General features: G+C 42.0%; 1 protein-coding gene across 1 annotated transcript in view; it reads right to left on the reverse strand.

Moving 5' to 3' along the window:
• Positions 1–25,432, reverse strand: part of LOC111872333 (oxytocin receptor) — a 96,246-nt gene that overhangs the window by 13,089 nt on the left and 57,725 nt on the right. Inside the window, exon 2 of the mRNA XM_023866089.2 lies at positions 22,529–22,623. Within this exon, the coding sequence (XP_023721857.1) occupies positions 22,529–22,623 (95 nt within the window). The remainder of the gene's footprint in view (positions 1–22,528; positions 22,624–25,432) is intronic.

The following is a 25,432-nucleotide window of genomic DNA, read 5'->3' on the forward strand; positions in this document are numbered from 1 at the left end:
GATTGTTCATTTACTGTCCAGGTACATTTTCAGTGTCGTCAATTAGGACATGACCAGAGAACACTTTGAGCTCCTATGAGATGCTAGATAAAATTGATTGTATTCTTGTAAGATATCTTAGGAACTCCATTTGCTGGAAATAGTGTTGTGTTGACAGGGGATTAGTTAGTTAGTTAGTTAGTTATTGGAGAGGGTGGGTTTCCCTATGCACTGAGACCAGTATTGGTCCATTGTGCTTCCCTCTATGATATTCTACCAGTCTCTACACCCTACCGATATTGGTGCGTACCATCAGTCCCGACCGAGCCAGCGAGTTCGGCCTCTACTGGCTTGGCGGTATCTATAATGCTTCCCCCATCTATCAGAGGCGTTAGAGACTACTGTTGGGCGGGAAATGTCCTTGAATTTAGCTCAGTGACCTCCTTTGGAGATATGAGGTTCTTTTACGTGCCGTAAAGCTACGACACGGGACCCACGGCTTAAAGTCCCTCCCGGAGGACTTGTTCCCTGAATTTTTCCGCCCTTAAAAATTCCACGACCTCCACCGGGTTTGAACCCGCGTACCACGAGTCATGAGGTGGGAACGTTACCTCTAGACTACGGAGGCCGCTTGACAGGGGATACAATAAATATGTGTGGGACATCTTGGACAGCTACTCCATCTGCTGGAAATAGTGTTGTGTAGACAGAGGAGACAATAAATATTATCTATACTGATTTACACAACAGGATGCAGGAAAACACGAGTCCTAGGTAGGAACTATGCTCGAAACTGAAAATTAAACTAAGAGAAACATCAAAACAGCAGAAATTTCGTACTTAAAGTGCGTCTCTGGATGTGTACTTACATCTGTGTACAGTTAATGGAATACGTGGAAAATCGCATATGTAGCCTTTTACGGACTACGATTTTTAGGAATCGATATGTCTCAAAATTATAGTGTTTGGAAAAATTTTGATGGAAGCCTAACATATCGAATATCAACAGATTTTGTGAAATGCCTACATGTGAAATCTCTATGGTGTGATTTAAACTGTATGTTTTTTTTTTCAAATCAGTATGGTTTAAAATTGTAATTTCCCAAGAACTTACAGTGAAAGTCTCCCATATGGAATTTTAAGGAAAATTATCCAGCGGTGTAGCCCATGTTGCTAGATCGCGGACATATATGATCTCTACACTTGGCGTTCCTTTTTGAAATAGCAAAGAAGACATAATAATCACCACAGTCTGGAAATAATATTTATAAAACAAACTCCGTGGTTTTAGACCGCAAGCGAACCATACCGACCGAGCGACCGCCGCTTGTCGGCGAAGTTAGTGCCAACTTTAGCGGATAGAGGGTGTCGCATGGTCAGCGCAACGAATCCTCATGGCCATTAATTTCAGTTTTCTAGACCGGAGCCGCTGTTTCCTTGAAACATCTCCTCAGTTATCTTCACCCGGACCTCTGGATCTTTAACCAAGAACTCTGACCACTAGACCACAGAGGCGGTGGTCAAATAATATTTATACATACTAATGAAAGAAGGAGTTTTATATGAAAAGCTAATAGTTTTGTATGACGTGGCAAATTCGTAAATTAACGAATTAATGAGATTAACGTAGAGTTTAATTCACCCGCATAAAAGTGTTCTGATTTAACCCTCATTAGACTGTTTAGGACAGCACTAGGAAAGCTGTTGTGATTTGAAGCATGAGAGAATTGCTACAGCCACTGAATTTGTTACTTCAGACATCCGGAGCCAAGTATGAGCAGACAAATGTCGATGTGATGTTCGCTGAGCTGTAGACAGCGCGGGCTTTGAACTCATAACGAAAACGATGTATACATTTGAGAGTTTCTAACATAAATCGAGGATCCTATCTGTAAGTCAATGTCTTAAGGTCGCAGCCCGCTAAGGCATACACTTCAGTGCTCGATAATCCTGTATACATAGAATATAATGATGGGAGGGGAAGGGGGGGCAGTGCTAGAGGTAGGAAGAGGGGCCATGCCATAGCTCAGACACTTAGACGCCGGCTGTTCAGCGCGGAGACCCGTGTGCAATCCCAGGAGAGTCCATACTGGTATTCATGGCGGTCGAAGTTTCACTGGGGCTGGTTCCTCTCCTTGTCGTTTTATTCCGCCAATATTTCGTTCTGTAGTCCACCATCCGGCGCTGATGTACCGGATCCACTTGTGGTCTACTTACCAAGAAACCCATCTCACAGCACTGCACGAATAAATTAAAAATACTAAAGTTGTCCCTGTGCTGAGCTAATTAAGGAGTATGACATGAAGGCATATGAGGGAGTGGACGTATAGTTCAACATTTTCTTGACGTTGGAGGTGAGTGTTGAGCTTCACGCCCCGGCCGCTTTACCCCCGGGGAAAGAGCCCCCGGTACCCATTGGATAGGAGGCTAGATGGGTCCCAGAGCTGGTCTGGACGACGTGGAGAAGAGAACACTCTTGAATTTACAGGGAATCAAACTCCGACCCCTTGGTCGTCCAGCCCGTAGTCGCTATCCCGGCTCCAGTGCACGAGTAGATACCAAAACACACACACACAGATAAGGACCTCCCGTGCTGGTGACTAACTGAAACATCTGTAAGACGTTCGACGGAGTATTTACCTACTTTCAATCGATGTTATATCTACTGTACTTTTTACGTATTCCCATAAAATTAAATATTAGATTAGCTTAGAGGCAATACGGAGTGGTAACTTGTACTCTTCGACAAATTCCAATGAAGTCGAGGATGAGATGGGCGGGGCATGTAGCACGTATGGGGGTAATAAGAAAGTATGAAGGTTTTTGGTTGGAAAGCCAGAAGGAAAGAGACCACTAGGAGGACATACACGTTGGCAGGAGGACAATATTAAAATTGATCTTAGCGAATTTATATGATGTTTTATGGACTGGATTAGTCTGACTCAGGTTAGGGACCATTGGAGGGCTTTTGTGAACACGTTAATGAATCTTCGGATTCCATAAAATGTTGAGGAATTCTTGAGTTGTAGGCTTCTCAAGAAGGATTTACATCCATGGTGTTAGTTAGGTAATATTGCATGGTGAGATTCTGAGATGTACCAAGGTTAAACTCCAATATTGTCGCAAGAGTCTTCGTCATTTTGAAATCAGTTCAGGCCAACTCAGGTTCATTATAATAATTTCAGAATTTCTCTATAGGGCTCTTCAATTGATTGATTGATGAATTGATTACCACACGACAGCGGCTGCGGAAATGCACTCATTTGGTAGGAGGGATTCATTTTGAAGGTGACAAGTTAAGCCTGGTGATTGTTCACTAGTTGAATATTATTTAAGTGGGCTTAAACTTGAACGTTCTGCTTTGTCTCTGAGCTAGGAATTATGTATGATTTCTTTCTGTTAAACGTATTAAATTTTCTAATCAGTTAATAATTCTTAATGAAGATGTCTATATTTCCTAGGAAGATGGCGACTGAGTTATCCTTTTTATATCCCCTTCTGCTTTCCTGTCTATTAAAATCGCTGTTTCCGCCCTTCCTTCTGTCGGTGCGTATTAAAGAAATCCAGAGCCCTTGCACGGGATTTCATGAAATGTAATATTGAGGAGTTTTATTTAACTTTATTTCTACATTCCAGCCAATATATTTAATAGATTTTTACATGCCTGTCTCAGCTCATATCAAGTTCAAGTCACTAAATACTTATCATAGCATAAAAACTTCTAACTAACGTTGCGAATGAAGCGTCTGTTTCATGCTCAATGTAACTTTTCCGAAACTATTACAGGAAGATCGCGGGTTCATTGGAGGGCACTACGGCCCTGGGGTCGACTCAGCCTCTGACAGAAATGAGTACCAGGAATCTTCCTGGGGGCTAAAGGCAGCCGGCCGGCGATTAAGGCTGACAAATTCACAGCTATCTGTGAGTCGATTGTCTAGAAAAATATGAGAGCCTCAACATCTCACAACCTTATGGGCCTTCACGGCCTGTTACATGTATAGTTTTTTTTTTTTTCCCCCTTGGCACTACAGCCAAAGTGGGCCTAGGCCTACCTCCATGAACTTCTCCGTTCACTTCGGTTTTTCTAGATCTTACACATTCGGTAGGACTCCTTGGGAGGGTGATCAGCTCGTTACAAGGCCTCTACCTGTACACAAACACAGAAAAACGCACACACAGAGACTAAACATCCATGCCCTGAGTGGGATTCGAACCTACGATCCCGGTTTCCAAGCAAGCGAAGACAGTACATGCCTTAGACCGCTCGGCTACCGATACATGGATAGCTTTACCTGTTTTTATTATGGTTTTGCTGATAATTAAACAGACAGAAACTAAACAGTAAGATTTGTTTACGCTATTTATACGTTTATTAACGTGTTCTTGATGATATTTATGTGAAGTCTGGAGTACATATTTCTGTTACAAGGCCGGGCGATTATTTTTACTGTTTCACCAGAAGGGTCGAAGCGACTGCTCTTCGGGGAGTCTGGCGAGGGAGTTAAAAACATATTTTATCTGACAGAACTAACTTTATGGTTAGCAGTATGTCAAAGCAAACGAAGTTAACTCGCACACGTCTCGAACTCCAAGAGAGAAAATTGGCTCAATCGGTAACGTTTCTGATTTATATTCATGGGGTGCCTAGTTCTAACCTCTGTCGGGATACCCGATATCATATCTGATGTTTTACATGGCATTTCCTGGGTCCCTGTAAGCAAACACTTGGATAATACTGTACTTTAAATCAAGCCACGGCCGCTTCCTTCAGCCTCCTTTCCAATTTATTATTCATTATTGATCCTACTGATACCGGATAGCTCAGTCGGCATAGCGACTGGGTACGGGCTGCACGACCGAGGGGTCGGAGTTCGAGTCCCAGTAGGATCAAGAATTGTCTCCATATCGTCCAGACCGTGTCTGGGGTCTACCCAACCTCCTGTCGAATGGGTACCGGGGGGCTCTTTCCCCGGGGGTAACGCGGCCGGAGCGTCAAGCTGACCACTCACCACCTAGTGCCGAGGTCAAGAGAATGTTAATCTATACATTCACTCCCCCATACGCCTTCATGGGGTAGTGCTTAATTAATTAAGCACACGGGCAGCTTTACCTGTTTAATGATCCTACCATTTGACGTTCTAATTAAGACCCTGAGCTGCTGATAGCGTCGTTGGGTCATCCGGGGCGTGTAAATTGTTGCTGGCCTTCGCCAGCAGAGTCATTGACATATGAGAGTCAGAAGGATACCAAAGCCTTCAGAGAATAAATTATAGTCATGAGTCCCGTGGGACTCAGCACGGGAATCATTGTGTTAAAGAGGGCCAGCAATAACTTAGCAGTAAATCAGCACAGTCATTCTTGATTCCTGGCCCCGAGGGACCCATGACCATATTTTGCTGCCTCACGATTCTGGAAAGTGTTATACATAAAGAAATGGGAAATTTCATGTCAATCCTCAAGGTTTCACTTGCCCTTCCTTTGTCAGTTTCCGTTACGGTATTATAAGTCAGGTCATTTGATTCGAGGGACCCCCTTCGTGAAAGCCAGGCGTTGAATCTTACTATTATTTTCCAGGTGAAATGTATATATTTCACTTTATAAAAATTGTTCAAATTCGGAAGAAACTCCTTGTCAAGAAATATCATTGCCAAATATTGCTTTAAACTTTAACTCGAAAGTGAATTGTATGAAGATTTTCATTTAAGTGTTTTCCTAGCCTTTAATTTTTTATTCTCATTTTCACTTTAAACTGCTTTTCAAGGTTAGTAATTTGTCGTTTGCAGAGTAAATTCTGTTCATTTTCAACTTTTGTGAAGGACTGTTTCCTGTCTGAGATATTTACGGCAGAGGAAAACCATAAATTCTAAATGGAGAAGTAATGTATCTTTTAGGAAGTTATGGTGTACATGCACATCAGCTGAGTTATCCTGGAATGCTTCTATTTTCATCCTGTAAATGTTCTTTACTTTTTTCACGTGCCATGAAATACACAGAGAGAAGTTTACTTTATTACTTTACAGTATTGTCACGTGTTTATGGCTCCGTGACCAGTACTAACAGGGTTTGTATTGGATGACTGGATTTATTGACACATTCTTGTGCAGTCTCTCTTAGTCACAGTCAGTTACAACAGCACACAATAAATCTTCAGCAAAACTCTTCTTTCTTGACTGCTGAGGACTACTCCACTCTCCTTCTTGCTCTACGACTGACTGCTCAAAGTCAGAGTCAAAGTTATGTTACGACTGACGGTCAGTCGGCCAGTATGACTTGGAATAAAGCACCCATCTGAGGTTTAAGACCAGATCTTTATTACTGTCAGACATTTGCAGGCTTATTGATGCGGGGCGCTCTCTCTGACGAGAGGACGGGTCTGTTATTTGCCAGAGTCAGAGTCAGCAGTAATAAGTCTGTTGTCAGTATGTACAATTTACATTTTACATGTTATTAAATGTATATACAATATATACAAGGCCTCTTTCAGCCCATCTCAGTACAGCAGATCATGCCGTACCCTTAGTAGCACTTGCCATAACGGCAGTTTAGTCACTTAAACAGTCGTATATTTGATCGCCGCCAACATTAAGCCTCTTCTGTTTCCTGTGTCGGGGTTCGCCTTGTCCAATGTTGCGAATATTTGCATTCTCATGATTTTGTATGACTTCTGCTTGTTGTATAATTTTGTTATATAATCATACTTGTACGGAAGTTTGAAAACCAAGTGCAAATCGCGAATGGGTGTGGGCCTTGAAAAATTTCCAATGGTGCGGAGAACTTTGTTTTGTAGACGCTGCAATTTCATTAGATAGTTTCCCTTCAATACGCCTAAATTTCTCGCCTCTTACTGACTGCTCTGTCTTATGTTACGACCGACGGTCAGCCGGCCAGTCTTACTTACTTACTTACTTACTTACTCTTGGAGCTGAGCCCTTCTGGAGGAGCCACCAATTCTGCAGCTACTCAAGAGTTTCCCAACGTTTTATGAAAACCGAAAGTTCATTACCATGTTCACAAGAGCCCTCCACTGGTCCATATCCTGAGCCAGATCAGTCCAATCCATACCATCTCATCCTATCCTTCTTAAGATCCATTTTAATATTGTCCAGCCACCTACGCCTTGGTCTTCCCAGTGGTCTATTTCCTTCTGGCTTTCCCACCAATATCCTATACGCGTTCCTCGTCTCCCCCATTCCTGCTACATGCCATGCCTACTTCATCCTCCGTGACTTGATCATTGTAATTATACTTGTAGAAGAGTACAAGTTATGAAGCAGTCGGCCAGTCTAGCTTGGAATAAAGCACATATCTGGGGCTTACGACAAGATTTTTATTACTGTCAGACAGTTGCGGGTTTGCTGTTGTGGGGCGCTCTCTTTGGTGAGAGGACGGTCTGTCGTTTACAATTGTTGTTGGTCCTCTCCAGCACAGTCATTCTCTGGTTCGAGTCACTTGGGACTCGTGACCATATTTTACTGCCTCAGATTCGAGACTTCCTTTTTCGTTGCTTCCTAAGAGTCGCAGGTCTACGGTGGAGGTATTCAACCCCGCCTCCACACGGAAACCGACTATTCACTTGGAATTACGCCTTATATAGCCTCGAGGCCGAACCCACGGAAAACATCGTCTCTCAATAATTCGTATGGATGTTTACCGCTCCGCTGTCTAGAAGTGAACGTCATATTGTTCCACGGTACGCTTCTGCGGGAATGTGTTGAGCGACCCGTTGCTTAGTAATGGACATGATGCGGATCACATAGAAAACATTTCTTGCCATACCTTTTCTATTGTTTCGTGCGCGTATTTCGGGCGTTACCTAGAAATGGGTTTACATGTCACAGTACTAAACCTAATTGTGTGATAATCTACTGTATTATATTAGGCGTATATTTTTCGACGTAGGGTACACGAAGACGATGGAGCTCCTTAAATTGATGCGATTATTGAATGATAGGACGAGTAATTGAACGTGATTTGGAAATTATACGAAAGGAGGAAGTTGTGGCATAATTTAATGTGCTCTCCCGGGATATTCTTGGAAGAACCGAGGAAAATCACACAAAACTTAGTAAAGATAACCGGCCTCTGGTTCAGTACTCGTAAATAAAGCGATGGTTAAGATGTAAATTGAAAGAAGAGAGAGAACTGGAATCAGTAAAATGGTAACTTAGGGCTGGAAAGGTGATTATACGGAACATTTTAGGTACAAGCCTCAGATCGCTATATCAGTTAATTCTCGGATCTTTCATTCAGCAACTGTATGATCATGAATGACGCATCAAATTAAAGTCATTACTCTACAGACCAAGTATCCATGAACTAAATCAGAGAACATTTTCATGAGACACGGATCTCACAAAGATTCTGGCCACCTAGGTCTCCGGACTTACAAGTTGCAATTTTTTTCGCGTGGGGTTATTTTAAAATTGATAAATAATAAAGCCTCCAAAGAAACATTAAGTTGACGAAATTTATTAAACAACAGAACAATAAACGCATTTATATCCCACCAAGTTTTGGTCAATATTTCGACCAACGCGATTCGAATTGAGTACCTTTAAGTCTAGAACATTACAGCTTCACGCGGTAGCGTAGTTGGTTGAGGAGCTATGCTACGAGCCGGAAGGTCGCGGTTTGAAATCCCGATGAGGTCATTGGATTTGTTTTCAATCGACCTAATCCTTCCAGCCGCACTATGGCCCTGGGGTTCACTCAACCTCTAACAGAAAAGAGTACCAGTAATTAATCAAATAATTTTTCTGGGAAGTAAAGCGCGGCCGGCGCGTAAGGGTGACAACCTTACCGCCAACTTTGAGTTGATTGTCTAGATAATGTGTGAGCCTCAACGTCTCACAACCTTATGGGCCTTCACGGCCTGGTACAGGGATAGCTTTACTTTACTTACTTTACGTTACAGCTTCACAGACCTAACCAGTTGATGGAGCAGTAGTTAATTGTGTTGTGTTGTATCATACTGCATTATACTGTGAATTTCTTGGTCTGATTCTACAGAATAATGGTGGTTAGGGAGCCCAGATATTCCAGAGCCATCCTGTGACTGGTGTCCATTGTCGTTTGTTCAGTGACGGTCGCTACAAAGCGCTGTGTCCCACGCCAACATTGCATCCGGACGTGTGTCAACTTAGAAAGTAAGCAAACTCAGATGTGGGCTGTGTTTGAACGCGAGTTGTAACGTTCTTTTCCACGGGACACGCTACAGACTGGATATCCGGACATGTACCATGATTTTCAGTCTTCGTCGGTGCGTTTTGTGCCGTACGGTTTGAAGTACTTGTTCCTTATTTGGAATACCGTTCATTTTCCCGTAAATTTCACAATACACAAGGTGTCGGACTATTACATGACATATTTTAGAGCAGTTTCTGGACATCAGAATAAGTAAAGAGACTAAGTTCATATACTCCATCTATAATGGGAATGAGTGGGTCACTGTGACGTAGACCGTTAGGTCATCACTAGAAATTTACATGATTCTGTTTTCAGCATTCTTCCAATATTCATTAGACTGTGCATATTTAAAACGTAACTGTCCAGGAGTTTTATTCCGTAATGTTGCCTTCACAGGGTTATGACGTACCCTAGTTCATGGAGTGGATAGACTTTTTTTTTTAATCATATTGTGACGTGACGCCCGAAAACAGGAATAGTGAAGTCATTGCTAGGCAACGATTCGGTAAATATTCCCGCGGAAACGAATACGCAAGCAAAAATCAAATAACTTCCGTTGCTATACAACAGAGCTGTAAACACGCTTTCCCAACAATAGAGGCTGTTTTCTGCGCGGTGCGTGCTAAGTGGTTATAAAGAAGAGTTCAGCTGACAAGAGTTAGTTGAGTATCGAGAAGCCAGCCTGTAAGGATATGAGCTTGAGAGCAGCGGAATGCAATTGGATCGAATGAGAAGAAACGGCAAGAAAGCAATTAGACTGTGAAGTCTCCTGACGCAAGATGCATGTGAAATATTTCAGAAAATGAACAGCCACTACCTATGTTAGGTCGGTATGTAACGTGCTTCGTACTGACTCGAAATGCAATATGCGTTGATGTTTGTCTGCACTACTACGTGCTTTGAGAAAGACTGTCAGGTAAGATGAGCACAGAGATTGGTGCCATATTGTTCTCTGTGCTTACAACGCGACATAAATAAAATGCTGTCGAAACGTCTGTTTTCAGAATGTGATTTCAGGAGCTAATATTTTCTAATGCATATAGTTTTATAAGGAAAAACCTCAGGATATGTTCAATATTAGAGTCAATTTTACCGACCACACAACATATTTTTATTATTATTACAATAATTTATTTATTAAATTATTACAATCATCAATAACCTCCAAAGTTAACATTCTAAAATAAAACTATCCCTTGAAATCAAAATACTAATAACAGCAAGAACACTGTCGGGAATAATATTTACGCAAATAAACCACCCCCTAGCCATGGGAATGCTGCTACTGATACAGACAATAGTGATATGCCTGATCAGAGGCCTAATGCACCAAAGATTCTGGTTCCAATAATCCTATTCATAGTCTTTATTGGAGGAATGCTAGTACTATTCATCTACGTAGCAAGACTGGCATCGAATGAAATATTCGCACTATCAACAAAAATAATAATTACATCAGCAGGAGCAATAATTATTGTAATAATAATAAAAATATGTTGTGTGGTTGGTAAAATTGACTCTAATATTGATTAAATACACAACAGGATGCAAGAAACAATGAAAGTCAGGATATTTTATTTAAAAGCTGGGATAGTGTAGTAGAGTGTCTGGGGTCGGAGTTCGAGTCCCAATTGGAGCAAGAATTTTCACTTCTCCATGTCGTCCAGTCATGTTCTGGCGTTAACCAATCTCCTATCTGATAGGTACCGGGGGAACTTTCCCAGGGGGTAAAGCGGCCAGGGCGTGACACCGGTCACCTAACTTCAACTAGTACCGAGGTCAAGAAAACGTGGGTTTATACATCCACTCTCCCATACGTCTTCTTGGCGTAGTGCTTAATTAGTTAGCACAGGGACAACTTCCACCTTTTTCTTACGTGTTATTTATTTGAATTGTTAGAAACCGATCTGTAAGACATTGGAACTTCAAAGAAGGAGAAATTGAAAGTATAGGATTACAAATTTCTCTCATGTAATTAAGAAAAGGGTCGGAAGGAAGATTCGAATAGCACCCAGCTCGACAGCGCAACGTTTTAACAGTCGTGGTTACCGTACATATTAAAAAGGGTCGGGGTGAATTAAGTTTATTAGTATCTCAAGGTGTTCTCTATTAGATCCCCGATAGAAAACAGGGAACTGACAGGGAAATTACTTCTACTTTTTCACTGTTTTCAAGCGAATATTGAGATGGTTCTCAAGGTCCAGATTGCTACAGCATGCTTCTCATGTAGCACACCCCGAATCAAATTATTCATGATTAAACCCCTTGCCCCGGAGTCCGACAGATTACGTCTCCAATTTACGCCGCTCAATTCATACGAAATAATAATAAGACAACGCTGCTTTTCCATAGTGTTTTACAAGACTCTCCCTTTCTTTATGGACTGGACAATGAGTAAGGGGATGTAAACAGGGATAGATATAAACTGAATATACGTAAAATAAATTGGTATTGTAAGTAAGTAAAAAAGTAAATAAATGTATCCCTGTAATAAGGCGTGAAGGCCCACAGGGTTGTGAGATGTTGAGGCTCCCACATTAACTAGACAATCAGCTCACAGATGGCGGTGAGGTTATCACCCTTACGCGCTGGTCACTCTTTATCTCCAGAAAGATTCCTGGGACTCATTTCTGTTAGAGGCTGAGTCGTCCCCTGGACCATAGTGCGGCTGGAAGGATTAGGTCAATTGAAAAATTCCAGTGACCTCGTCGGGAGTTGAACCCGCGACCTTCCGGCTTGTAGAACAGTGCCTCAACCAACTACGCTACCGCGTGCCACAAAATTGGTAGTGTAAAGTAAGAAAATAAAGTGAAAATTTAAAAATATATGTCGAAGGAAAATAAATGAAGGAACATAGTAGAATATAACATAAGGCAACGAGCAAATGAAGATTAAAAGTAACAGTGAGAACTCCTTTCTTTTCTACCCTGATGAAGGAGGTATCTCGTTCCTCTGAAGTGTCTGTAAAATCTACCACATTAAACGGCGCTACATATCAGACAAGACGGCCTCTGTGGTCTAGTGGTCAGAGTTACTGGCTACACATCCAGAGGTCCCTGGCTCGATTCCCAGCGCTGCCAGTTTTCCTGAGAAGTAGTGGGTGTGGAACGTGGTCCACTCAGCCTCATGACGATAAATGAGGAGCTATTTCAAGGAAATAGGTTCTCCTGTCTAGAAAACCGAGGTTAACGGCCGTGGGGATGCTGACCACATGACACCCTCTATCCGCTGAATTTGGCACTAACTTCGCTGACAAGCGGCGTTCGCTCGGTCGGTATAGTTCGCTTGCAGACTACAGGCCACGGAGTTTAATATCAGACGATTATGCTCTTTAGTGACGCTGCCTGAACTGCGTCGCATGAAATAAGGAACACTGAGATGCGATGAAGCAGCCGTACACTTTCTGAAGCCCTTTGTTTCGGAATTCGCACAAATTCGTAGAATTAATTACAGTTGTGGTACCTCTTAAATGAAAGTCATATACTGATATGAACTTCTCGGTAATTTTACTTACCAACGTTTTTATTAAAACTAATTTCTATAGTTATGGGATTACCTTTTGGTGTCTAGATTTTCCCGTTTGCTCCTTAACATCTCTTAAGTATATATACGTCACTTGTTATTCTGAACTGTCCTCTTGTACACGTAATCTTGACGAGTCTTATACTTTCACCCCCGCTTTCCCTGTCCTGTGTAACACAGATTTAATTAAATCTCATTTTTACTGGAGAGGTAATTACGCCTTTGCTTTTAACTTCATTTCAGATTTAATTACAAACTTATTTGTTAGTTTTCTCCTGAGATTATTTTTGGTCACTGAAAACAGATATTCCACTTTCTCGTTGTAGCTATTCTTTGAATGTTGATAGTTTTTTTTTACATATATCTGTCTATAGTCTCCCTTACTTTCGTGCCACAATTTGAGTTCATGTCATCAAACACACCCACCATGTTTACGAATGTAACTGCAGAGTCTTGCACAGAATTTTACAGTTTTGTATAATTTGGAGTCAAGTCAGTAACCAGTTAATTTAAAGTGACCGAATTGCATAACGTCCATTTATCGAACGTGCTCTATGTTTCAGCATTTTTACACAGAAGTACCTGATCTCCGCCCAGGCTGTGGTTCCTTTCCTTGTCACTGTCACAAGTAGCTAATGATTTAAAGGGGATTAAAATAATTTTGAATTAAGGTTCATAAGGATGCATTATTTCCATTTGTACAGACACGAATTAAGTTACATTTATCATATTATGGCATGTCCACTTAAAGCTGGAATAGTTTAAACAGAATAGACGACTGTTACTAGGTTACGACACAGTAAGTTACTCGAGAATCTAGTAGATTTCGAGCTCGGGGCCAGGCAATCCGAGACAGCCCGAGGCTGAGACACTGGCCCCTGGCAGAAGCGTGAGGAGCGGAGCGGCCCGTATTGTTTTAAGCCGTTGCGTAGCAACGCCTAGTCTTGTTATGAGATAGCGGCAGCTGGCTAGCATCGGAGCATTGGAACACGGAATCTGAGGGAACTATGGCGTTGGAAGTATTACCACGCGTCAGCCGTTGAAGGCACATCAGACTGAAAAGACTAAGGTAGGCCGCACACCGGCATGCGTCAAGACATGTAACAGTCAAGACGCGATGTCTGCGACATGACGCAAAGAAAGGAGCACACGAATGAGATTATGAAAACCGTTGCACACCGGTCTGATTCATGATGCTGACGTCAGATTCATGCTGACGAATAACGAATGAAGCAAGACTGCGTCTTTTGTCTCATGTCTTGATGCTTGTCTTGACGCAGTTGGTGTGCGGCCTTCCTTAGCGCGTGCTGTAGTGAATTGTAGAAGGTCAGCGATAGCGCTATATTTACTTGTAGTTACGATCTTTAAGAGCCCAATAAATCCGATTATCAATTTAACCCCGTCTACAGTCACTCGAAAAAGCGACAGTATCTTTTTCTTCTCCGGTTTAACAGCCCTTTTAGTTTCTCCTTGGCCCCCCTTAAAATTAATGTCCGTCCTTTCTGGTCTTGAGCTTTTAGTTTCCTCAAATACCTAGAGCAGTGCTGTCCAACGTTCTTATGTACTCGGGCACAATTCACTGATGCCTATGGAGGTGCGGGCGCCACCACACACTGCTACTACTAGTACTTCTACTACTACTACTACTACTACTACTACTACTAAATAATAATAATAAAATTTTTCGAAAATATTTAACAGTACTCAGATGCTCAAAAATGTCTCTTGTCTTACAATTTGAATTAATATTAAAAATCGGCTCAATTATATGTGGTTACGGAGGGCGCCAGAAAAATATACCACGGGCGCCGCGTTGAACAGGACTGACCTAGAGTTTGTGTGTCAGTGTCTACGTGATCTAACCATCTTAACTTGGATCTTGCAACTCCATGTCTACCCTCCGGTTTAGCATTCAGTATCGTGTCTGGTATACAGGTATCTTCCATTCTGATGACGGTCCCCAACCATTTCAATCTTCTAATTTCGATTACAGTCACAATATCCGGTGTCTTATATGCATTTTGTAGCTCCAGATTGCGTCTCATTCCCCGAACTACTTGTTCGCGTTTTTGTTTATAAAGTTTCCTCAAAATCCTACTTTCGCAAGTTATCAGAGTAAATGCCATTCCCTGTGAGTGTCCCACGTTTCACAGCCGTAACATCAATCATATGCAACCTCAGAGTTTCGCACCACCTCCATATTGGTGATTGTTATCATTGACGTAACTAGTTAGTACAGAATTTGCAGTTAGCTTCCAGCATGCATACCGAATTTTAGATGCCGAGTTCTTCCACTGTCGATCCCAGTGGCCTCGTGGTCTAAGGCATTAACTGTCTTCGCTCGCTCGAACTCTGGGATCGTAGGTTCGAATCCCACTCAAGGCATGGACGTCCATGTGAGTTTATTCTGTGTGTAGGTAGCGGCTTTGCGACGGGCTGACCCCCCGTCCAAGGACTCCTACCGACTGTGTATAGGATTAAGAATCTGGAAACGTAGCTGTGGTTCAACAAAGGGCTGTAGAGCCATAGATGCATGGATGGATGGATGGATGGATGGATGGATGGATGGATGGGTGGGTGGATGGATGGATGGATGGATGGATGGATGGTTCACCATCAGACAAAGCTATACACGTACTGCGTGTTGTCCACATGTATTGTCTTACTTTCTACACAATAATACCCTGATAGAAGTTACATATATTTATACATAAAATTTCGGTACTGTGCATTAAGCGGCCTTTTTTTTTAATTTTTCTTTTTTTTTTTAATTTCGCTTAGTGGAGGGTGAAGTCCAACTGGGTCCACTCGAAACGGCGGCCACTGATTGGCCTATTGTACCTACCTCGAGCGATTATGATGATGGAAAATTTGGTGGAATGAAGATTGGCAGGGAGAAAACCCGCCCTAGCGCCACTTTGTCCACCACAAATCCCACTTGACCATACCCGAGATAGAACCCGGGCCACCATGGTGGGAAGCCAGCGACTAATCGCTTGAGCTATGGCGCGGCCGTTAAGCGGCTTTACTGTCGCTCCCACCTCGAAAGTTCGCGCGAGTGCCATTCTGATATCTTTCATGGCGGGGAATTATGTGATCCAGACTAGGGGTAGCCTCTGGAGGCACGAGGTCTATGACAGGTTTCATGGAAGTCCATGAATGGGTTCAATTTTTATGACGAGAAATATCCACCGACTACATGATACTACGGAATATCGTGTTACGAGGTATCTGTTACATAATGTCATATAATGCAACATATATTATGTGACTGGTATGTGGCTATTTCTCATCTCAAAACCATGACTTTAAAGCATCATACATTTAAAATATGTGTTGTTGCAGTATTTTCAGTATCCTTCAAAGAAAAATTCTAATAGTGATACAATGGTCGCCATATTGGAATTTATTTAAAGGCAAATGTTATATAATGAGACACTGTACACAACAGTTCTGAAAAAGATAAAATAGGCAATACTGTGTCAACATTTGTTTTATTAGCTGTTGGTGATAACGCTACATATTTCGACCCTTTTCTTGGGTCATGTTCAGGGGTGCAAAATACTGGCACAAGTTCTTGAATTGCGTCTTCGTTCAGTATGGATCCATATTGTGTTTGTATGAGTTTTATACTAACAAATACACTACAATTTAAATGTATTTCAAATACAGTTTAAAACTTGTTGTTAAAAAGGATACAGATTAAAATGAAATTAGAATTAACATGGAGATTAAAATATTTGTAACTAATATTATAAGCCTTATTTAAGACTTTGTGACTGCTACATATACATATATGTGTTGTTGGTTGTTCCACTGTGGTAGTGATAGTTGTGATGTGTGGTAACTGCGTGCTGTGATCTTTCCTCAGAATCTGGGTCGTGTTGGTTTCTAATCTTGCTGGGTGTCTCGTCTAACCGTATCTACATATAGTAGTTGCCTATTATCGTGTGAAGGCTATACTCGTTATTCTGGGTATCACTCTCAGGCTGTTTATACATGGAGTTAGCTGTAACAGTTTAGATTATAATACTGTAACGGATTTGATCAACGTGTTGCCAGGCAACAGCTCTTTTATAGTTCCTGTGTTATAAATCCGTGAAGACTAGTGCAGATAGAGAAGATTAGTGTGGAATTATTGTAAATTGTGTAAATCAACAATAGTGTTATAATTATTTGTAGTTACGACCTGTGGGTATCCAATAAGCCCAATTACCAATCCAAACCCACGTCTTAGTCACTGTAAAATGCTTGACAGTATAAAACTTGTGTGTTAGAGTTGTTATTGAACGAATGCTTGGGTTATTCAGCACGTATACTTACTCAAATTTGATGTGTATATGTAGTGTTATCACCAGTAGCTAATAAAGCAAAGTGTATATTTTGTTCTTTTTCAGAATTGTTGTGTAGACTGTCCCATTACTTATCTTACGTATGATACACAACAGGATGCATACTATAAAGGTTCTTTAAAGGCAATCATATAATAATAAAACATAGCATGTACGTGTTTCTATACGACATGACATTCTGGTTTTATTGAAGTTTTCCTGTTGTTCTAGTCTTGTTATGAGGACAGAAACACATGCACATAAAAGGACAAATACGCGCGCAAAAATTGATGTCCTGTATTGCAGTATATACGAATTTCTCTTTAGCGAACCTGTCTGAAAATAAAAGAAAATGAAGGACGACATATGTATGAATAAGTACCCCTTGTGGATTTAACATGTGAGTTCGATCATTGTAAGAGAGGGTAACGGGTGTTTCCCAGTAACTGAAACGTCGAGGAAGGCCGCGCCATAGCTCAAGCGGTTAGTCGCTGATTTCCCACCGCGGCGGCCCGTGTTCGGTCAAGTGGGATTTGTGGTGGACAAAATGGCTCTGGGGAAGGTTTTCTCCCAGTACTTCGGTTTCCCCTGCCAATCTTCATTCCACCAACTGCTCCACAATCACCCTCACCTCTCATCTGGGGCTGGTACAATAGGCCAGAAGTGGCCGCAGTACAAGGGACTTAGTCCCATCCCAATAGCAATACAAAAAAATATAAAAAAGGCTAGGAATAAGTTGTTTCCACATTTCTGATCGCGTTAAAGTTTAATTTTTTTTTATTTTACACTCGTCTTTAGATTACAGACACAACCGAAGTTCTGTGGAAATCATTCTGCTTTCACTCTTGTTTCTTCCTCGACTTATTCTTTGATCCTGAAGATGGAAGCGATATTTTCTTTCGAAACGTCGATTGACATTCAACGGAATACACTGAATTATATCGCAGAAAATGGAGTTCTTCGTGTTGTATGGTCTTTTCGTTTAGGGCGCAAACTTGAGCCTGGAGAAATTTTATAATCAGCTTCGAAACTTTGTAAGTTAATCTTAATCATATTGTATCAAGCGGGATGAGCTGGGTCTGTTATTAAGCACAGAAGCAAGATTTAAGAAATGTATGTAATATTGTAGTCGGAAAACTTAAATGGAGATACACGTATGGATGACGTAATCATAACTAATTCATGGAGCCGAGCTCTTCTTGAGAAGCCGTTAATAATTGTTCATTACCGTGTTCACAAGAGCTCTCCTGTGGCCCCTTTCCTGAGCCAGATCAATCCAACTCATACCATTCCATCCTATCTCTAAGGTCCATTTAAACATTGTTCACCTATCCACGGTTTGGTGTTCCTAGTGGTCTCTTTCCTTCTGGATTGCCCGCCATTATTTTATATATATATCCCTCATTTCGCATTCTTGCTACATGCCCTGCCCATCTCGTCCTCCTTGACTTGATCATTTGGCGAAGAGTACATGTCATGAAGCTCCTCTCTGAGGCAATCCTAGATGGGAGAATAATATTAAAATGTTAAAGAAGTAGGGCGTATGAATATGTATTGCATTTAAATGGTAGAGAATAAGGTCTTGTGGAGGGCTTTTCCGAGAACGGTAATGAACTTTCAAGTTCCATAAGAAGCGCTTAATTTCTTGACAAGCTGAACGACTGTCAGTTTTCCCAGAAGGACTCTCCACCATGGAGTTATTCAGCTGTGCTTTGGAGTGCAGGTCCTTGGTATTGCGGCCACAAATGGATGAATGATGTCCTACCGTAATAAAGTGTTAAAGAGTAAGTTTGTAGGAGATAGTCATATCAGCTTTATGTTAATGTCAAAGCAGTTGCGTGAAGTACAGAGGGAAACTACTGAAACCTAGTACAAGGATAGCCCATCTCCAGACCGAGAATGGAACAAAAATTCTTCCGAATATGAAGAAGTGATAATTACATAACCGTCAAGCTGGGTCAGTATGTTATCACAGAATCTAAATGACTTATATATTTTTTTTCCTGTGGCGCTACAGCCCCAATTTGGGCCTAGGCCTACCTCCATGAAACTCTCCGTTTCACTTCGGTTTACTATATTTTAAACATTCGGGTGATCAGCTCGTCGCAAGGCTTCTACCTGTACACAAACACAGAAGAACGCACACAAACTAAACATCCATGCCCTGAGTAGGATTCGAACCCACGATCCCGGCTTCCGAACGAGCGAAGACAGTGCATGCCTTAGACCGCTCGGCTACCGTGACCGGCAAATGACATATACCCATCGCTAACCATCAGTAGAAAGTAAACCATGCGTATTATGGTTCCCGGGTTTCTTTGCCGTATCAGCAAGGATTCGTTCTAACCCCTATCCTGGGCCACATGAGCGTTCCATATCCTGAGACAACGAGCTAAGCGATACTTAGTGACGTCACGGAATCAGGCGGACATCTGTAATCTCACCCTGTCAAGCGACGACCCGCAGTGTTTCAGCACCCGACCTTTGGCTTGATGACATAAATATACGTGACTTGATGGCACTGCACGTTGGCAATACCGCAGTAGCGTGGAATTACATGCCTCAAGATATTGAAGTTAAAAATAACTGAGTTAAAGGAAAGCTACGTTTTGAGACAATAAGCCTGCCTATAATAAAAGCTTTAATTAAATTTGAAGATTACATTCTTCTATGTCTTGTCTTCTCATAAAGATTTAGCATATAGACCCGTTACTAGGTAACGATTGCAAACAAACAGTTTCCCAAGGCAACGAATCAGCACGGAACAACAAAAGAATTGTTGGAAGCTGCGTTTTCTGTGGTTCACGCCTTGACCGTTCTAAGCACTGGCGCTGTAAACATGTCTATGCAGCAACGATTTAATTATAACAGTAGAAGAGCTGTGTTTTTTACGTGGTCCGCGCTGAGGGTTTATAAATGGGACAAATTTAGAGCGTAGTTCAATAATGCAAAAGGAGGAAATTTAAATAACACGCTGTATGTGCGATACGTACTCTTGACAAAAGGCCATGCATATTAATAAGAGGCAAATCAGAGAGGATGTTACATAAGGATTAGGACCGCAAGGGTTCAGATGAAAAAAAAAAGTCTCTGGTCGTGAGTCTCAAGGGGTTGACGCCATTACGAACTGATTAGCGTTAAGTCGTAAAGTAACTTTGACTATATTCAACAGGATCAGCAGAGTGCTGTCCCGACACAACATCAAATCATTTGACCTGCCCCCAAAGAAAATATCTAATTTCCTCCGGCCTGTCAAGGATCACCTGGGACTGAGGACACCGGGAATTTACAGAATTCCATGCGAGTGCGGCAAGGTCTACATCGGCCAGACGGGCCGTTCTGTGGACAACAGGTTGAAAGAACATCAACGGCATATACGATTAGAACATCCGGACAAGTCAGCCGTAGCTGAACACAGCATCGAGCTAGACCACCGTATCCAGTTTCACAAAACCGCCATACTCACCTGTAAGAGCCGTTACCTAGATCGCATAATCCTGGAGGCCATTGAGATCGAGCTCCATCCGAACAACATGAACAAGGAAACAGGGTTCAGTCTCAACAAGTCATGGAAGCCTCTCATCTCTTCCCTCAAGAGAAATCCAACAAGCCACCCCAGTTCTTCGTCATGTCATTGACGTCAGTAGCCTGTCCCAAACCGACCGGTTCTTCTTGTCTACCGCGACTTCCTAGTGCTATTGACCTCAAGTTTCCTGGATTCACTGGCCGTTCCCCCCCCCCTCTCCCCTAGCGCACAACACCATATATGGTCTTAATCGCTCTCCACTGCTCCCATTGGTCCGTTCTCCCTAACCAACCCTCCTGCCTAATTCGTATATAAGCAGCGCCTTTCACATCCTATGACTACAACTAGTGCTCTCTGCATTCCAAGCCATTCAACTGCTCTGAAGATGGAGGCGCTACGTTCCTCCGAAACGTCGGCCAAAGCGAAGAATACACGGTGCCTAAACCCAGAAGACGACTTTCTTCATAGTCATCGCCGTGAAAACCTCAAGACTTACATAACTTTGACTTTGTTTAGTTTCGTCGTGGGATGTGTGCCAGACGGTAAGGTTATAAGCGGACAGTGTTAAAATCCGTTGCCAGGAAACGTCTAGTGAATACTGAGAAACCTTTATGTATTCTGTAGTTAACAGCGATATTTGGAGTGTTATAGTTATTTGTTGTTACGACCTGTAAGTGGTCAATAAATCCAAAATATCGAGTCTAAGTCCCCATCGAGAGTCACGTGACAATATCAACTATCTTTAGGTTAGAAGAATCGGTAAATATTTACCATACTGCACGGCGGCATATCATAGAAAGAAATCATTACAGTCACGCAGTAAGAATTTCAAAAATTACATTTAATACAATTCATTTTAGAGTAAATAAGTTTTCGAAGTCAGGATATTTTGACGCATTATGAATTTTATCGTAGTACAAGTATATAATGAGAAAATTGTCTGGGTTAGCTCATTCGATATCGATAGTATCGGGCTGGACGGCCTGGGTTCTATTCCTGGAAAGGTGATTTCCTTCTTTTCAGAGCCTCCAGGCCGATTTTGAGGCCCACGTAGTTTCCTATTCAGCGCATGCCAGGGAATCTTTCCCTGGGGTTAAAGCGGCAAGGGCGTGAAGGTGATCAGTCATGTACATCCAGTGCCGAGGCCAAGAATGGTAGAGGTGTACCCTCACTGTCTCAAACATGTTCATGGCGTGGTGATTAATTACTCAGGTACAGGACAATTTTGCCTTTATATAACTAGAAATACTTCTACCATAGGAACCTAACGCGTATTTCAAAATGGGAATTATTTTTGCATCTATAACAAGACACTGTATGGGTGTGAAACTTGGTCTCTGACATTAAGGGAGGAACATAGACTGAGGGTGTTTGAGAACAGGGTGTTGAGGAGAATATTTTGACCGAAGAGAGATGAAGTGACAGCAGGTTGCAGAAAACTGCATAATGTGGAGCTCCATAACTTGTAATCTTTTCCAAGTATAATTAGAATGATCAAGTAAAGGAGGATGAGGTGGGCAGGGCATGTAGCACGAATGGAGGAGACGAGGAATGCGTGTATGATATTGGTGGGAAAGCCAGAAGGAAAGAGACCGCTGGGAAGACCAAGGCGTAGGTGGGTGGACAATAATAAATGGATCTTAGAGAGATAGGATGGGATAATATTGATTGGATTGATCTGGCTCAGGATAGGGACCGGTGGAGGGCTCTTGTGAACACAGTAATGAACCTTCGGATTCCATAAAATGCTGGGAAATTCTAGAGTAGCTGCAGAATTGGTAGCTCCTCCAGAAGGGCTCAGCTCCATGAGTGATTTAATTTGTAAAAAGACAACAATATTTGGATTTAAAATTCCTTGGCGATCAGTTATGTGGAAAATTAAAAAGAAATGAATTAAAAATGAGAACAAAAAATGTGTCCCAATAATCTGTGTTAAGTAGTATGTGCAGAAGTAAGATGGTGTTTTCCATGATCGTCTACTTACCAAGTGACATACGCTCGCTCACCCCAGGGCTTGATGAAGGTCGCCCAGCAGTCATAAACATCTGGCCCCACTTCCTGGTATGAGAACACTACCACCTGCAAGTACACAATGGAAAAAAAGAGCAATTCCACACGCTTAATTCGAATTCTGAAAAGCTTACGAAAAGACTTAATCCTATAGTAAGGAACATACATAGGTCGCTCCGTAGCCCAAGCATTTAGTCACTGGCTTCCAACCGCGGCGGTCCGGGTTCAAGCTCGGATCTGGTCAAGTGGGATTTGTGGTGGACAAAGTGGCTCTGGCTTAGGTTTTCTCCGAGTACTTCGGGTTCCCCTGCCAATCTTCATTCCACCAAATTCTCCATCATGATGATCACCCGGGACAGGTACAATAGGCGAATCAGTGGCCGCCATGCCGAGTGGACCCAACTGGATTGCACCCCCCCCACTATGCGAAATGCGAAGGAACTGACATCAAAATACGAAACTCTTTGCAATTTATAACTCTTATTTGAACAATTTTTGTATTTGTTATATATTTAATGAGTTAATCATAGAAATATTATTCCTGTCATTAGCTGAAACATCATGATATGCCCTTTATATTCCAACATTATGCATTATATATTATATATACGTAGCCGGTCATAATAGTCGCGCTGACTAAGGCACGTGCTGTCTTCGCCTGCTCGGATGCTGGGATTGTGGCTTCGAATCCTACTCAGGGCATATTTGGTGAGTGTATTTGTTTATTCTGTGTTTGTGTTGTCCTGATCACAGTCCAAGGAGCCCTACCGTCTGTGAAAAATGATTACGGAACTGAATAAGAGGCCATGGGCCTGAATGGGCTGGAAGAGCCATTGAAAAAAATATATACGTAACCTTTAAGGCCTGGATAGTGCACTCTATATATGTTTCGCCCCTTGCTTGTGCACCGTTCTCTGCACCAGCGTATGGTGTTGTCCTCTCTTGTATTAAATACGATTGTAATGGAATTTTAAAATAAAGGATGGAACGCCTCTGTGGTCTAGTGGTCAGAGTTCCTGCCTACAGATCCAGAGATCCGGGTTCAGTTCCCGGCGTTTACCATATTTTCTGAGAAGTACTGGGTCCACTCAACAACGTGAGGATAATTGAGGAGTTATTTTAAGGAAATAGCGGCTCTGGTCTGGAAAACCGAGATTAACGGCCGTGGTAATTCGTTGCGCGACCATGCGACACTTCACCGACAAGCGGCGGTCGCTCAGTCGGTATGGTTCGCTTGCGGACTACAGGCCACGGGTTTCTAAAATAAAGGAGAGACTGTGAACAGTTTCATGTTGAATTAGAGACGGGAAAGAGTGATACATCAATGCAACTGGATACTGAAATATAATATGAATATGGAGCAGTTTTGGGGACGAGAATTGGCAGAGGAAATTGAAGTACTAGAAATAAATCCACCCCACTGCGACTTTACCCACAAGGTTTTATTTTAATTACATTGGAATACTTATAGTTCCTTCCTTAAAGTTTTAGCTGCTAACTGTATTTTATGATAGTGACAAAGGGAGGTAAAATTCAGGCAGAAGTACGGGTACTTCTTTTTGTAGTTTATAAATGTTTATAGAACATGGTCCATCGGAATCGAACCAGTTGAAACCGTTCCTGTCATCGCTTCACATACTTTCTGCAGCAAGTGAGGCAGTTATGGAACTAATAGAATTATGCATATACGTTTATATCATGCTTAAAGCCTTCTGTTATTGAGCATGATAGACTACGCGTTAGAGTCTGATGCCGTATTGCGTTGACATAGACTCACTGGAATGTACGTGTCATAATAGAAACAAACTGTGAAATCCAATGGGAAATTATTAGCATGAAACAAAGTTCAAAGTTCATGCATATGGAGGGAGATTTTCAACAAAAAATTATTTAATATGAATGATCTAAATGCGGCAGACCAATCCTGATATAGTTCAGTTAAAATTCAATTTTACTGTAAACAAATTAGATCGAAGGCATTTGAATTAACTGGTCCGATAGTTTCAGGGCATATTGTATTTAAAATGGCGTGGCAAACGGTTAGCTTATGGTGTCTCAAATTACGGGTATCGATTTTCCAGGAGGCCGTGAAATGTTCTGAAGGAACTCGTCTGTTGCACAAGAATTATATCATATAGTTATATCCAAGCATAGCGGCCTCCGTAGTCTAGAGGTAACGTTCCCACCTCATGACTCGTAGTACGCGGGTTCAAATACCCGGCGGAGGTCGTCGAATTTTTAAGGGCGGAAAAATTCAGGGAACAAGTCCTCCGGGACGGACTTTAAGCCGTGGGTCCCGTGTTGTAGCTTTACGGCACGTAAAAGAACCTCATATCTTCAAAGGAGGTCACTGAGCCAAATTTCAGGACGTTACCCGCCCGACAATAGTCTCTAAGGCCTCTGATAGATGGGGGAAGCATTATAGACACCGCTAAGCAAGTGGCCGAACTCGCTTGCTCGGCGGGACTGATGGTACGCACCATTTATCGGTAGGGTAAAGAGACTGGTAGAATATCATAGAGGGAAGCACAATAGATCAAACTGGTCGCGGTGCATGGGGAAGCCCACCCTCTCTAAATAAGTAAACTAAAAGAGTCTGTAAGACTTAACATAGATAAAGGTAAAGTTTTCTCTTTGCTTAGCTAATTAAGCACTACACCATGGAGACGTATGTGGCAGTGGATGTATAGATCCACGTTTTCTTGACGTCGGCACTAGTTTGAGGTGAGTGGTCAGCTTAGAGTAGGAAGCATGGAATAATTCTGAGCTTATTTTATGTCGGAAGTAAAACTTCAGGGTCCATAACTACTGATCATCTCTCGATTAATTGCAAATGATCTACTATAACTGTGATTTGTCGTATGTACACGCACCTAGA

This window comes from Cryptotermes secundus, unplaced genomic scaffold, assembly GCF_002891405.2.
Source record: "Cryptotermes secundus unplaced genomic scaffold, Csec_1.0 scaffold55, whole genome shotgun sequence".
NCBI classification, from domain to species: Eukaryota; Metazoa; Arthropoda; class Insecta; order Blattodea; family Kalotermitidae; genus Cryptotermes; species Cryptotermes secundus.